This window comes from Gasterosteus aculeatus, chromosome 9 (assembly GCF_964276395.1).
Source record: "Gasterosteus aculeatus chromosome 9, fGasAcu3.hap1.1, whole genome shotgun sequence".
NCBI classification, from domain to species: Eukaryota; Metazoa; Chordata; class Actinopteri; order Perciformes; family Gasterosteidae; genus Gasterosteus; species Gasterosteus aculeatus.
Genome location: NC_135696.1, coordinates 1,706,657 through 1,721,754, shown reverse-complemented (window position 1 = coordinate 1,721,754; position 15,098 = coordinate 1,706,657). Strand labels below are relative to the sequence as shown.

Genomic DNA, 15,098 nt, shown 5'->3' with positions numbered 1-15,098 from the left:
ATTTCAGATATTATCTGGTTCGCATCGTTCGCTGTTTACTTGGTCATAAGTTTAGAGCGTGTTTTGAACCATAAGAAACAACTCATAGAAGAAATCCATAGAAATCCATAGCAGGTAATTGTGATGATAATGAAGTGAATTTCATAATCACGTATTGTGATGGTAATGGCGGCATGCTGAATACTGAGCAGGCTGTGGCCTACCTTTTCTACAACCATTTTCTACATCAAAACACACACACACATGGATACGAAATACAACGAATTCAGTTTGGTTTTGAAATAAACCGCAAATAAGTCTTATTCGTTTTAATCAACGCGTTTTTATCTCTTCCCCACGGGAATCTCTGTAAAACGGTTCATTACAAACCGTTTTATAAGCCCAACCGTTCATTAACACAAGACTCACTCTCCGCAGATAGAATATGAATTATTCCACCTTTCAGAAATAAATAAATAAATAAATAAGACAACCCGTCCTGAACGGATGGCTGGGCCACCTCGCGCATCTATTTGACCGTTTGCTCGAGGAAATGTGCTTCATCAGTATTCTCGCGGGGCAACTTCCCAAACAGGTTCTCAGGCAAAAGTCATTTCTGGTTTCCTCCTTTTTTCCTTCTTTCAACAGACACGGAGAGAAGACTGGTGGCTTTTTGTGGTGATTTCTTCTCCTTTGCTTTATTTTTGAGTCGTCAGCCCGTGACGAGGCAGATGAGAGATGAGAGAGAGAGAGAGAGACTAATAGACTTTATTTTCTGGATGGGGAAGCTCGAATATATACTGCTTTATCTCTGTTGTTTTTTATTTTCCTCCCGGAAACAGTGAATCAATCAAACCTTTAAGGAGGTGCTGGGCTTTTTAGTTGGCTCCTATGAAGGGTAAATAAGTGAAATGCAACACGGGGACTGCATAATGAGCCCTGTCTCTGTCCCTCCCTGTTTTTTTTTAAATTCGAGATGAAGATGAAGCCTCTGGAGAGTCAGCTTCAGAATCACCTACACCCCCCTCCCCTCCCTCCCCTCCCTCCCCATCCTCATTTGGGAGAATCTTTGTATAATTTGCAACAAAAACCAGGAGCTGGCCAACCTTGATTGAATTTCCACGAGCGAGTGGTTTGACTTGTTTGGTGAGGATTTGCTGGTCCTCTGTCATTAACTCCCACAGCTGTGAGGGAACATCAGCGCTGACTGCTTCTCTGATATGACATGCTCAGAAAATATGAACAAAAATCTAGACATGGAGAATGGACCGCCCAAAAAATGCTAACCAATTCTGGTGCATTTCCATTTTAATAATGATTGAACAATTCCAGATGAAATTGGGTCCAGGCCAGCATTCAGGTGTGGCAGCGCGGCACGTTGTCTGTAATGCTGCTTATTTACGGAGCTATAGCCTCAGTGGCCGATAAACAAATGCCTTATAGAAGGGTTAAGATACTGCGTTTTCCCCCTCTCAGTATATTTATGGGCTCGGGGGAAAAAAATACATTTTAAAACACATAATCCCCATCACCCACCCCGAGGATGGTGAGAGTCTGAACGCCTAATGCCAACAGTAAATACACCGATAAGTGAATAAATAGTTATCGGGGCGCTTTTTGTGGGTCACAAGTCATTCCTCTCCATCTCTTTACAAAGCAAGGCGTATTTCATGCCAGGCCCAGATAGGACGAGTGAAAGGGACCATTTCATTTACTCTTATCTTAGAGAAAGAGAGGGTGGGGGGGGGGCGGAGGAGTCTTCTTTGGAAGGTACCTTTGGCGAGGAGGCGACTTCCATAAACGACCCCGCAAAGAAGGAAGAAAAACCCGGTGCTTTTATTCATGGAAAGGTTCCGGGACGTGATAATAAGCCGAGGAGGAGGTGAATAATGCCTTCACACTTGTACAAAACATTCACAGAGAGCGCGCGTGTGTTTGTCCAAGGATGGCCATGTAGGTCAGTGGGCTCGTTCTTGCTTTGAGGAACGTCAATCAGTATGTGTGTGTGTGTGTGTGTGTGTGAGAGAGTGATTTGGGATCCAAGTGGGACGTTACAGTTATAGGACTTCCAGTAACATCACAGAAGGACACAAAATGACAAGAACAGTGGGAATCAGCTGAACTGCAAGAAGTGACAATGACAACGTTCGACAACCTTCCAGTCGTCTCTCTACTATCGCAGAGGGATAAAATATCCCACAATATCAAACAAAAACAAGTAGTCAGTTCAGGTTGTAAAACCCATCAAGGCTCTTTGGTAACTGTGATTTGCCCAGGAACTGCTTAGGTTACAAAGGCAAGACAACGGCATTACATCGTCTCACAGATCCCTCTGCAAACAGCAGATGTAGTCTGAGACATGTTCCTGGAAGGATGCTCCACATCCAGTGGACGTCAGTTCCATATGAAGAGGAGCATCTTCCCAGAAATGTCCACACACCAAAAATCACTCAACCAAACATGAGAAAGGTCGACTTGTTGGTTGATTTGTATGTTGTGTGCGGAATGTTTGGTGTTTAGTTTTGCATAACGCGTGAGAGATGGATTGCTCGAGAGAAAGCTAAAGAGCATCAAAGTCTCGACATCAAACCCACAGCGGACCGGACGTTCAGTACGTCCAATTTCTGTCCGTGTAGACCCTGAGCCCGGAGCCTGCGCGATCCCACGGCCGCGTCTACACATCGGTGTCTTTTGTGAAGAACGATTGCTTTTTGAAATCACGCTGGCCACGGCTGCCATCTGCATAATGAGGCCTCTTCTGTCTCCAGAAAATAAAGAAGTGCGAGCGGGAGGGAGTGACCGGCTGCGTCCCGCCGCTTGGAAGCAGCTCAGTTTGATTTCACAGAGCGAGACCGTTGACTTCACACTTCATGTGTGGATGTGTTTCTATTTGAGCTGGAGGAGCCTGTGTGTGTGTTTATTTATTTTATGCTGATGGAGGGGAGGACAGGACAGGGGGATAGGTTCAGGGGACAGCTTTGTGTTTAAAGGGGTATCCCTGCTGGGGTAATGTGTTTAAAATCTATTACCCCCACAGCTAGGATTAGCTTGTGTGTGTGTGTGTGTCTACGTGTGCATGTCTGTGTGTCTTTCCCCTAAAGACGCAATCACTATGGTAATGCAAAAGCCAGTGGATTATGCGGCAGAAAATCTGGTTTATTTACACTCTGCCTTTGGTTAGTTACATTAATGTACAGTAAAACACACGATTGGGGACCGGACGATAGACTGTAAGGATCCCACTACATATATATATAGTCTTTCATCTACTGACTGCTGACTCTGCCCCTCCTCAGGTGCATGCTGGGACAGGCTCCAGGTCTGGTGCTCAACAATTAATTGGATGATTTGCAACAAATAAAATAAACCAATTTTGTACGTCCTAAGTAAAAATGCCAATACTCTTTGTGTTCCGTGACGGTAGACTGAGCATCTTTGCATCATCAGTCACATTGGGACCTTTTTGTAATTTGACCTTTGTTCTATTGCACTAAAGTTCTCAATCACTGAGAAAACACACGGTACTTTAAATCTGTATTTAATACAATCTGTATTGTAATCTAAAGTATTCCATTCGCACAGGCATTTATTTATGGAATTACCAGAAAACACAACATAGGGTGACATTGTCATTGAGATATGAAATGACCCATGTAGTGATGGCATATCTGGGCCGTATTGCTCACTATCAGTTTTTTCCTTTTGCTACTTTACATCTGTCAACATAAAACAGATGGTTTTCAATTGAACTAGCAGGTGGCAACATATGTCCTATATCTGACTCCCAATAGCAGAAGAGCAGAGTATTAAAACAGTTTATAACAATCCTATGAACCGAATTCTATTCTTTGTTATCCTAAAGTAAAAGGGTTAGTTGGTCAAAATTGAATCCCTTCATTTACTGAAGATCTTAGCTCAACTCTGCACGTTTGCACTTTGGAGCAGTTTTAATCGGTGCTGTGATGCTGAGCAAGTTAATCCGTGACCGGGAAATCTCACCGGTAGCAGTGTTTCTCTAGCTATTCATATTTTCTTAACCAAACACAAAGAATTATCACAAAACGAACACAGACAGAAAGCCCCTCCATGGCCAAAATAAGACTAAGCGAGCGAAAACGATTGTGGAGGCTTTTATTCAGACTGTGCAGCACTGGGAGGGATGTTTATGTCAACATCACTCATTAGTGGTCTTAACTGCCTAGTGTGGCCTTTTGTGGTTTTATTCATCTAACAGAAGATTGGACGGATCAGAAGAATTGAGATGACCAAATCTGATAAGCCAGAGCTTGGAAAATTGTCTGTTGCGTCATTTCCCAAAAATATTGTAATGAGGGAAAAGACGAGGCCTCTGACTGAATGATGCAGTAAATTGATGAAATTCACAGATTTTGTCTGTGAGGTGAGGTCACACTTGTTCACACCTTCTTTTGGTCACTTTGAATAACTTAATCTTCATTTTACTGCCTGTAACCTAATTAAATTCATAAGAAAGCATTCGTCCACCTATCACCTTGTTTTGACGTGTCTTCCTCTGATCTCTTCTCTCTCCAGGACACGGCGGGGTGAACCAGCTTGGAGGCGTGTTTGTAAACGGCCGGCCGCTACCAGACGTAGTGCGGCAGCGAATAGTGGAACTCGCCCACCAAGGGGTCCGGCCCTGCGACATCTCCCGCCAGCTGCGAGTCAGCCACGGGTGTGTCAGCAAGATACTGGGCAGGTAAACGCGGCTGAGGGATATGAACGTACCTGAGGTGTATGAACAGGGCTGAGCTGTATTCAAGGGATGGCGGTGCCTAAAGGTGGAGGAGGTGGATGAAGAGGGCTGAGCTGTGTAGGTGCGGATGAGGTGTATAAAAAGTTGATGAGGTGGATAAATGTGGATGAGATGTACAAAGGTGGATGAGGTCTATAAAGGTGGATGGGATGTATAAAGGTGGATGAGGTCTATAAAGGTGGATGGTGTTTATAACGTGGATGGGGTGTATAAAGGTGGATGAGGTGAATAAAGGTGGATGGGATGTATAAATGTGGATGAGGTGTATAGATGTGGATGAGGTGTATAAATGTGGATGAGGTGTATAAAGGTGAATGAGGTGTATGAAGGTGGATGAGTTGTATAGATGTGAATGAGGTGTATAAAGGTGGATGAGGTGTATAAATGTGGATGAGGTGTATAAAGGTGGATGAGGTGTATAGATGTGGATGAGGTGTATAGAGGTGGATGAGGTGTATAGATGTGGATGAGGTGTATAAACGTGGATGAGGTGTATAAATATGGATGAGGTGTATAAAGGTGGATGAGGTGTATAAATGTGGATTGAGGTGAATAAAGGTGGATGAGGTGTATAAATGTGGATGAGGTGTATGAAGGTGGATGAGGTGTATGAAGGTGGATGAGGTGTATAAATGTGGATGAGGTGTATAGATGTGGATGAGGTGTATAAAGGTGGATGAATTGAATAAATGTGGATGAGGTGAATAAATGGGGATGAGGCGTATAGATGTGGATGAGGTGTATGAAGGTGGATGAGGTGTATAGATGTGGATGAGGCGTATAAATGTGGATGAGGTGAATAAATGGGGATGAGGCGTATAGATGTGGATGAGGTGTATAAATGTGGATGAGGTGTATAAAGGTGGATGAGGTGTATAGATGTGGATGAGGCGTATAGATGTGGATGAGGCGTATACATGTGGATGAGGTGTATAAAGGTGGATGAGGTGTATAAATGTGGATGAGGTGTATAAAGGTGGATGAGGTGTATAAAGGTGGATGAGGTGTATAAATGTGGATGAGGTGTATAAAGGTGGATGAGGTGAATAAATGTGGATGAGGTGTATGAAGGTGGATGAGGTGTATAAAGGTGGATGAGGTGGATGAAGAGGGCTGAGCTGTGTAGGTGCGGATGAGGTGTATAAAAAGTTGATGAGGTGGATAAATGTGGATGAGATGTACAAAGGTGGATGAGGTCTATAAAGGTGGATGGTGTTTATAACGTGGATGGGGTGTATAAAGGTGGATGAGGTGAATAAAGGTGGATGGGATGTATAAAGGTGGATGAGGTCTATAAAGGTGGATGGTGTTTATAATGTGGATGGGGTGTATAAAGGTGGATGAGGTGAATAAATGTGGATGAGGTGTATAGATGTGGATGAGGCGTATAGATGTGGATGAGGTGTATAAATGTGGATGAGGTGTATAAAGGTGAATGAGGTGTATGAAGGTGGATGAGGTGTATGAAGGTGGATGAGTTGTATAGATGTGAATGAGGTGTATAAAGGTGGATGAGGTGTATAAATGTGGATGAGGTGTATAGAGGTGGATGAGGTGTATAGAGGTGGATGAGGTGTATAGATGTGGATGAGGTGTATAAATATGGATGAGGTGTATAAATATGGATGAGGTGTATAAATATGGATGAGGTGTATAAAGGTGGATGAGGTGTATAAATGTGGATGAGGTGTATAAACGTGGATGAGGTGTATAAATATGGATGAGGTGTATAAAGGTGGATGAGGTGTATAAATGTGGATTGAGGTGAATAAAGGTGGATGAGGTGTATAAATGTGGATGAGGTGTATGAAGGTGGATGAGGTGTATGAAGGTGGATGAGGTGTATAAATGTGGATGAGGTGTATAAATGTGGATGAGGTGTATAAACGTGGATGAGGTGTATAAATATGGATGAGGTGTATAAAGGTGGATGAGGTGTATAAATGTGGATTGAGGTGAATAAAGGTGGATGAGGTGTATAAATGTGGATGAGGTGTATGAAGGTGGATGAGGTGTATGAAGGTGGATGAGGTGTATAAATGTGGATGAGGTGTATAAATGTGGATGAGGTGTATAGATGTGGATGAGGTGTATAAAGGTGGATGAGGTGAATAAATGTGGATGAGGTGAATAAATGGGGATGAGGCGTATAGATGTGGATGAGGTGTATAAATGTGGATGAGGTGTATAAATGTGGATGAGGTGTATAAATGTGGATGAGGTGAATAAATGTGGATGAGGCGTATAAATGTGGATGAGGTGTATAAAGGTGGATGAGGTGTATAGATGTGGATGAGGCGTATAAATGTGGATGAGGTGTATAAAGGTGGATGAGGTGTATAAATGTGGATGAGGTGTATAAAGGTGGATGAGGTGTATAAATGTGGATGAGGTGTATAAAGGTGGATGAGGTGAATAAATGTGGATGAGGTGTATGAAGGTGGATGAGGTGTATAGATGTGGATGAGGTGAATAAAGGTGGATGAGGTGTATAAAGGTGGATGAGGTGAATAAAGGTGGATGAGGTGAATAAATGTGGATGAGGTGTATAGATGTGGATGAGGTGAATAAAGGTGGATGAGGTGTATAAAGGTGGAGGAGGTGTATAGATGTGGATGAGGTGAATAAAGGTGGATGAGGTGTATAAAGGTGGATGAGGTGAATAAAGGTGGATGAGGTGAATAAATGTGGATGAGGTGTATAGATGTGGATGAGGTGAATAAAGGTGGATGAGGTGTATAAAGGTGGAGGAGGTGTATAGATGTGGATGAGGTGAATAAAGGTGGATGAGGTGTATAAAGGTGGAGGAGGTGTATGAAGGTGGATGAGGTGTATAAATGTGGATGAGGTGAATAAAGGTGGATGAGGTATATAAAGGTGGATAAGGTGTATAAAGGTGGATGAGGTATATAAAGGTTCCTGGTTTGACGGCTGCTTTTGTGGTAAATCTTTGACAGCTCCAAGTTAAAATCCGAATCATGTAGTAGTAGTAGTTGTTGTTACAGTAGTAGTAGTAGTTGTTATAGTAGTAGTAGTTGTAGTAGTAGTTGTTGTCACAGTAATAGTAGTAGTAGTAGTTGTTGTTGTTACAGTAGTAGTAGTAGTAGTAGTTGTTGTTGTTATAGTAGTTGTAGTAGTAGTTTTTATCAGTAGTAGTTGTAGTAGTTGTTACAGTAGTACTTGTAGTAGCAGTAGTAGTTGTAGTAGTTGTTACAGTAGTACTTGTAGTAGTAGTAGTTGTTGTAGTAGTAGTTGTTACAGTAGTACTTGTAGTAGTAGTAGTTGTTACAGTAGTAGTTGTTACAGTAGTACTTGTAGTAGTAGTAGTAGTTGTTGTACTCTGTTGAGCACGTGTCAATCTGAGGTCACACTGACTCCTTTCTGTCTCCCTGCTGTCTGCTCACTTCCTCGTCTTCTTCATTATTTCGACCCTTTGCCCTTCGTCTCTTCTCAGCGTCCTGTATTTCTCTCCCGTCCCTTCGCAATATTTTTGTGCCTCTCCTCACACCCCCTTTGTCTCCCTCTCTCCCTTTTTAAAGCTCAAATTTGAGACTAAATCCGTGCTGGTTCCGTCCCCCAGAGAAGAAAGACGGACAAAAGGGAAAAGATTCATCACTTTTTGGGGAATTACCATCAAAATGAAAGTGTTACCATATTTTGAAGCCCCCCCCCCCCCCCCCCCCCCAAAAAGGAAACGAAGTGAGATGGAGAAAGAAAGAAAGGACAAGAACACAATCAAAGAGGGGAGAGGCGTGTTGAAGAAGAAGAGTGCAGGGTGGGGGGGCAACGGGTGAGAGACAGAGAGACCATTTGAGGGGACGGAGGCGAAGGATTAGCCACATTGAACCCTCAGCTATATGAAAAAAAATGTGTTGCTCATTGTTCTCCCTTGCCCCTCTCTCTCTCTCTCTCCCTTTCTCTCTCTCTGTCCTCTCTCTCTCGCTCCCCCTGTCCTGGCCGTTCAACTCACTGAAGCGTTACCGTGAGGGGGGAGAGGGGAGAGAGGGATAGCAGGAGGGAGGGAGGGAGGGTTGTTTTATCCTCTCCTCTCTGTGTCTCTGGTGCCGGCAGAACAAAAACAGCAACTCTGCTGCTTCTTATGTGTGCTCGCGCACGTGCATGTGTGTGTGTGTGTGTGTGTGTGTGTGTGTGTGTGCGTTAGCTCATAGTTGTGCGGATATCAATAACCACGCTCGTTTATTCGCCGATGATTCCTCTGTGAATAATTTAAATAGTTTTCCATTTGGAAATAGATTTTTTTTTCTTCTCTTGGTTTCTTGTTTTTCCTTTAGCTGTGTTTAAACTCCTGAATAGTCAACGTGTGCAAAACGCACACAGGAACACACACAAGGAGACTGGGAAGCGTCCGTTTACAGGAGCGCACATCTTCAGGGAGGAGAACTCTACCTACAGCGCTGCAGAGAGAGAGCAGCTTTAAGACTGACTGACAGCTTGCATGCACACACAGCATCCCCCTTTTCTCTCCAAGCTCTGCAGCACATTTGCTGTCCCCCCCCTTCACCCCCACCTACCCCCTGCACCCATGCCCCTTCTGCATGCAAATACATTCATGAAATAGCCATGGTGGACACGAAACGTCTGAATCTGTGTGTGTGTGTGTGTGTGTGTGTGTGCGTCTGACACAATGTGAAAGCGGCAAAGAAAAATCAGCAGCACGAGTCAGACATCCTGAATATTGACGTCACGCTTAGTTTAACGGTGATCTAGCTGTTGGTTGTGATGGTTGTTAGAAGAAGCCGCATGCGGAATTGTCTGATGTGTAGTTTTACTAAAACGACGTAAACATTTTGACCTCAAGGCAATAATTGTTTTCTCTGAATCTGTGGCAGTGAATAAAAACAACGTAATTAAAGACATGAGGAGAAAGTTTCCTTTTCAAACTCTGAGGGTTAAAAACATCTTTTGCAAGGAACACCAAAGCAAAAACAAATAGATAAGAAGGCAATGTCCAAATCCACACAAAGTGTTCCAAACTTGAGCCGGATTTAGTGCCCCCGTTTGAGGGACTCTTGCTAAAGACTGTGAACATGTGATCACGGACACAAAGCAGTTTAAAGATGATCTTTTGAGGTGACACATTCTTCTACCCCGTAAAGGGAACAACCTCTGTGACCAACGCCGGCCTCTCTCTGCGCTCTCGTTTCCCAGGTACTACGAGACGGGCAGCATCCGCCCCGGCGTGATCGGGGGATCCAAACCAAAGGTTGCTACTCCCAAAGTGGTCGACAAGATCGCCGATTACAAACGCCAAAACCCCACCATGTTTGCCTGGGAGATCCGGGACCGCCTCCTGGCCGAGAGAGTGTGCGACAACGACAGCGTCCCCAGCGTCAGCTCCATCAACAGGTACGCTGTCTCCAAGTATCAACTCGGGACAACAGGTACTGAGAGCAGGTAGAGCACGCAGCTGTATATTACGCTGCTTCGATGTGTGTGTGTGTGTGTGTGTGGAAAAGAGAATGACAAAGAGGCCCAGTCTCCATATGTATGAAGTGGCTGCAGCTCAGTGGTTCAACACGATGGTACAATGACAAGCCTTTCCCTTGAGCATCGAGGCAGAGAGAGAGAGAGAGGGGGAGGAGAGGGGGAGAGAGGGAAGGATTGAGCAAAGGAGGCAAACAAAGGGGAAGGAAGGTGTGCGAGGGGACGGACAGAGAGACACGCACAAGGAAAGGAGAAAAGGGGAGAGGACATGAGAGGGGAGGAAAAGAGGGGGAGGAAAAGAAAAAGAAAGGAGAGGAAAGAGGAAGGAAAAAGGCTTGCATGAGCAGCCAAGCAGGAAGTGTGAGGCCCCTCTGCCATGTCAGCCTCAGCCACTCCACAGACACACACACACACACACACACACACACACACACTGTTTAGCTCCCACGATGGTCATGTTCTCTGTATCACTCAGAATCCTCACAACACACACACACACTATAATATCTCCTCTCTCTCCTCCTGCAGGATCATTCGGACAAAGGTGCAGCAGCCGCCCGGCCAAACCGGCTCGGTGTCGGCTCACAACTTAGGTAGGTCTGCCGCTACGAAATGCCGCTTCCAACCGCCGGCGCACGTTGTGACCGCGGAGCCGCCGTGGTGCGAATCTCTCAGGGGCCCCCGGGTGCAGTGTGCGGAACCCACGAAACGTATTTCTGAACCGTCGCGGGCCAAGCAGGTCTTTGCTCAAATGTTTCAATCAAGACGAGGAGGGAAGGAAAGGAGACTTTGGAGCTGCTGAGGACCGCCTCGTCCCACAATGAAGCCAAATGACAGAGGCCTTAACGCAGGCCGCCAACCCCCCCCCCCCACCCCCAACCTTATGCACCTGTTTTCTGCCTTTTTCCACAAGAACCAAACGATCACAAACGGAAATGTCGTTCGTTTGCTGTGTTTCTTTGTCCTGGTTTTGTTTTGCCAGTTCAAGGTGGATTGCAAGAACGTTTGAGGACTTAAGCCAACAAAACATATAAATTGTATAAACGAATATTCCCGCTCGACAGGCCATTGTCTGACTGTTCACTTCTTTCTAACCCTGTTACAGCTTGAAGCACTATATCGCTTACAGCCGTGACAGAAACGTTATTTCCATTTTCTCGATGAATATCTCCGAGTTCAGATAAATACGAGAATCCTTCCTTCCCTCCCTCCTTCCCCCTGACTTCGCCCCGCAGTGGATTGTGTTTTGGTGTCGCTCATATCTTCATAATCGCTTGTCTATTAATCTAAATTAATTTCACACACACTGCTCCCTGACTCCTACCTTTCACACATTTAGCGCACACACACACACACACACACACACACACACGCGAGCACGCTTACAGATTACACAGATAAATGGGTCCCACTCCCAGGCGGAAAATTGAACATTTGGATTTGCGGAATAAAAGCGTTACGTCTGATAAAAAAGAAACAGTGAAAAGAAAGAGAAAGGAGAATCAGATAATTGAAGTGCTAAATCAAGTGACGGGAAAAGGAGGGATATGCATTCATTATCGTCGGCCTGCCGTTAGCGAGCGAGTGACGGAGGGACGACCGTGATCCTCTGGTTTATCCTTCCGTTTTTTTCTGCATTCCCCTTTCGCTCGTGTCTTTCTGTGTTTGGGGGGGGGGGGGTCTGCTGGGAGAGAGGATTAGGATGTCTGTCTGCACACCTTTCTGTCCCCCTCCTGGGACACCATACTGTCACTCAACCCCATGTCCGCTTACAGGGGCGCAGATAAGAGATCGAGGAATGAGTGACTATGTTCTGGTTTGTGTCACTCCTCAGAGTGTGCGTGCGTGTGTGTGTGTGTGTGTCAATGAAGCGGTGAAAAGTATGTCGCTTTGTCGCCCGGCGAGGAACTTGTCTCCCCCAGGGAAAAGATTAGAGGGAGAGACAACGAGAGGCAGAACAGAGACTCCTGTCCTTTGTGGCTTTTGTTTTTTCGCCCCCCCCCATTTGGTCCGTATGGCTCAGTAAAGGTTTTGGAGGATTGAAGTGCATCTTTGTGGAGTTTGGGGAGAGAAATATCGGACATCACACAGCTTTTTTGTGTCCGTCAAAGTGTCTTTATGAACGGGGTCGCGGCCTGTGACAGTAGAATGGTACATGCTTCAGAGCCTCGTAGCAACAGCACATATGAAGAGTAGCGTAGTGCTGTTGGGCTGACAGTGACCGTTATTATATGTGAGCCATAAATAAGCTGTGGCACCAACCACGTGTTGTTACAGTGTCCCTCCTCTACAAATCTCCAAAGCTGATGCAGTTCATCGCTGCTGCAATACCCTGTCAGTCTGTTTAGCGTGGAGCTCTTCAGTCAGATATCAGCATTCATTGGGATTATTAAAATGTCTTTGAAGAATTTATGGATATTTTTTCCTTCATTGCGTCCCCATTTACTCTGGAATGCTAACACAAATATGGAGACCAGATATATTGGAATATCTATCTATCTATCTATATATATATATATATATATATATATATATATATATATATATATATATGATGTGAGCCTTAGTATTGAGCAGCTGTGCCTAATGTATTTTGATTATTTTTATTTTCTGAGGGAAAGAGCTTAGAGCTTGATATAAATTGCGATAACAACACATGAAACAACATGCGATGGTTTTCCACAGAAATGTCCCCAAAAGGTAACTGTAGTGTGGTCATGTGGTCTGTCCGCAGCGACGTCCGTGGCGGCCACGCAAGTGTCGGCAGTGACCAGCGACTCGGCCGGCTCCTCGTACTCCATCAGTGGCATTCTGGGTATCAGCTCCGCCGCCGACGTGGGCAAGAGGAAGAGGGACGAAGGTGAGCCAAAACAATACGCAGCCGGAGGACCCCCCCTCCGCCCCCTCCCATCAATGACAGATGTGTGTGAGTTTGTGTGCCAGCTGCAGTGTGGAGGTTCTGCACCAAGCATCTTCATTTAGAAACCCACACTTCTTCACTAAAGGCGCTACCTGAGAAGTCATCGATCATACACGCTGCCACACCAGATCAATGCTGGATGCATGTTGATGGAGGAGGGTGCACGGGGGGGGGGGGGGGCGGAGTGGGGGGGGGGTGGAGGCTCTCGAGGTATATCTGTGCATGCGCAGACACGTGTGCGTGCCCGTTGGTGTGTATGTGTCAGTGTCAGTGGCATTAAAAAGCCATCAAACAGACAGTCTCCTGCGGTAAATGAGACGGGACCAGATGTCGTAGCGAGGGGGGGGGGTGACAGAACGCCACTTGGGGCTATTTCTCTCTCTCTTTCACACACACACACACACACACACACACACACACACACACACACACACCAATATACAGTATGGGGTCCTTTCCCACTGCTGATGAATCTCAGGTGCTCCTTGAGCGTTTGTCATGCTCGGATACGACCCACACAGCCATCAGCTGAGCACAAAGACTTTTAGCCTACACACACACGCAGATCCAACAAACACACACTTGGTAGCTAATAGTTGTACACACGTTGGATCGTTTCTCAGTGCTATTAGTTGCATGTTTCTCGCTACAAGAATTCAAAATATCTCTACTTTTATTATGAAGCCGTATTTCAATGACAAAAAAACCCACAAGTCACGTACCATAATTAAACAAATGTATCCCACTCTATTATCTGTGCGGTGTGGTTGAATCTGCAGCCCGAGCTCTGTTATCTAATTAGCAGCATTCTTGTTCCACTTTGTTCCCCCATGTGCGTGACGTGCTGCACCGCATGCTGCATGCGCGGCCTCTCTTTCCACAACTTCTATTGACAAATACTGCGTGGCTTTGTGTTTTCGCCGAGGCCTCCACAGAGCGCTGTGTCGCTGCGCGTCACGCTTTAGCCCCCGCGTGTCTTTCTCTATCTTCAGCGCGTTCCGTGGCGGAGGTCTGCGCGGCCGGCTCTGTGGTCTAATTAACAGCATTGCTAATCACAGCTTCCATTAGAGCAGCCCCCGCTGGATAATGACACACGCGCGCAGCACGAGGCGACGGGGGGGAACAGCATGCGCTGACATGGACAGACAAACACATGCACAAATATGCAGCGACGCAAGCTTCACACACACACACACTAGGAGCATTTGTCCATAGAAGCAAAGAGACACAAGTCACGCAGGAGGCCAACCATCACAGCTCTCACAATGACGGTACTTCTAAGCCTCAGAATATTTTAAATATGCAGCAATAAGTCATATATATCTATATGTATATATATATATAGATATATATATATATATATATCTATATATATATGATATATACATGAACATGAGTGCTGGAAAGTTGTGTTTCTGATGTAGTACAAGCATAGATATGGCAGCTGTGTGAGTGATGGGAACACAGGAAGGCGGGATCGGTGTGTGTGTGTGTGTGTGTGTGTGTGTGTCGGCAGGACAGAGTGTGTGGGGGTAAAGCCCCGCGGTGACCTGTGCCCCCAGCCAAAGCGAGGGGAAGTGGGGGGTGATTGGGGGCAAAATGTAGATGAATGGGAGTGAATGGAAGAACTTGACTTGTGGGGCCAAAAGGGGACTATTGTACGGCAACCTATTCTTTTAGGCTGTGTGTGTGTGTGTGTGTGTGTGTGTGTGTGTGTGTGTGTGTGTGTGTGCATCACGGATACAGAGATCAGGATAGGTTGGCCTGTTAAGACACGGCATGATTCTTTTCTTAAGTGTTTCTTTAAAAAAAAACTCTTTTGCGCAAGGATGAAATATTTTTACCCAGAATGCTAAACTGACCTCTCACCCCGTTGTGCGTCCTCTGTGACATGCAGCAGCTTACCGGATAAAAGACGCATAGGGGCGAAGAAAAGGATGGAGGACGGAGGAGAGGAGGGAGCTCCGCCCTTCACCCTGA

At 45.5% G+C, this 15,098-nt stretch overlaps 1 protein-coding gene and 1 long non-coding RNA gene across 6 annotated transcripts in view; both read left to right on the top strand.

Annotated features, from left to right (window-relative positions):
- pax5 (paired box 5) overlaps nucleotides 1–15,098 on the top strand; it is a 48,609-nt gene that overhangs the window by 7,724 nt on the left and 25,787 nt on the right. For all 5 annotated transcript variants that reach the window (XM_078080055.1, XM_078080057.1, XM_078080058.1 and 2 more), the window contains exons 2-5: nucleotides 4,531–4,696; nucleotides 9,923–10,120; nucleotides 10,727–10,791; nucleotides 12,933–13,058. In XM_078080055.1, the coding sequence (XP_077936181.1) occupies nucleotides 4,531–4,696; nucleotides 9,923–10,120; nucleotides 10,727–10,791; nucleotides 12,933–13,058 (555 nt within the window). The remainder of the gene's footprint in view (nucleotides 1–4,530; nucleotides 4,697–9,922; nucleotides 10,121–10,726; nucleotides 10,792–12,932; nucleotides 13,059–15,098) is intronic.
- Nucleotides 4,703–8,428, top strand: LOC144383175 (uncharacterized). The gene is made up of 2 exons (XR_013450580.1): nucleotides 4,703–4,893; nucleotides 4,932–8,428. It is a non-coding gene; the product is annotated as an uncharacterized LOC144383175 (long non-coding RNA).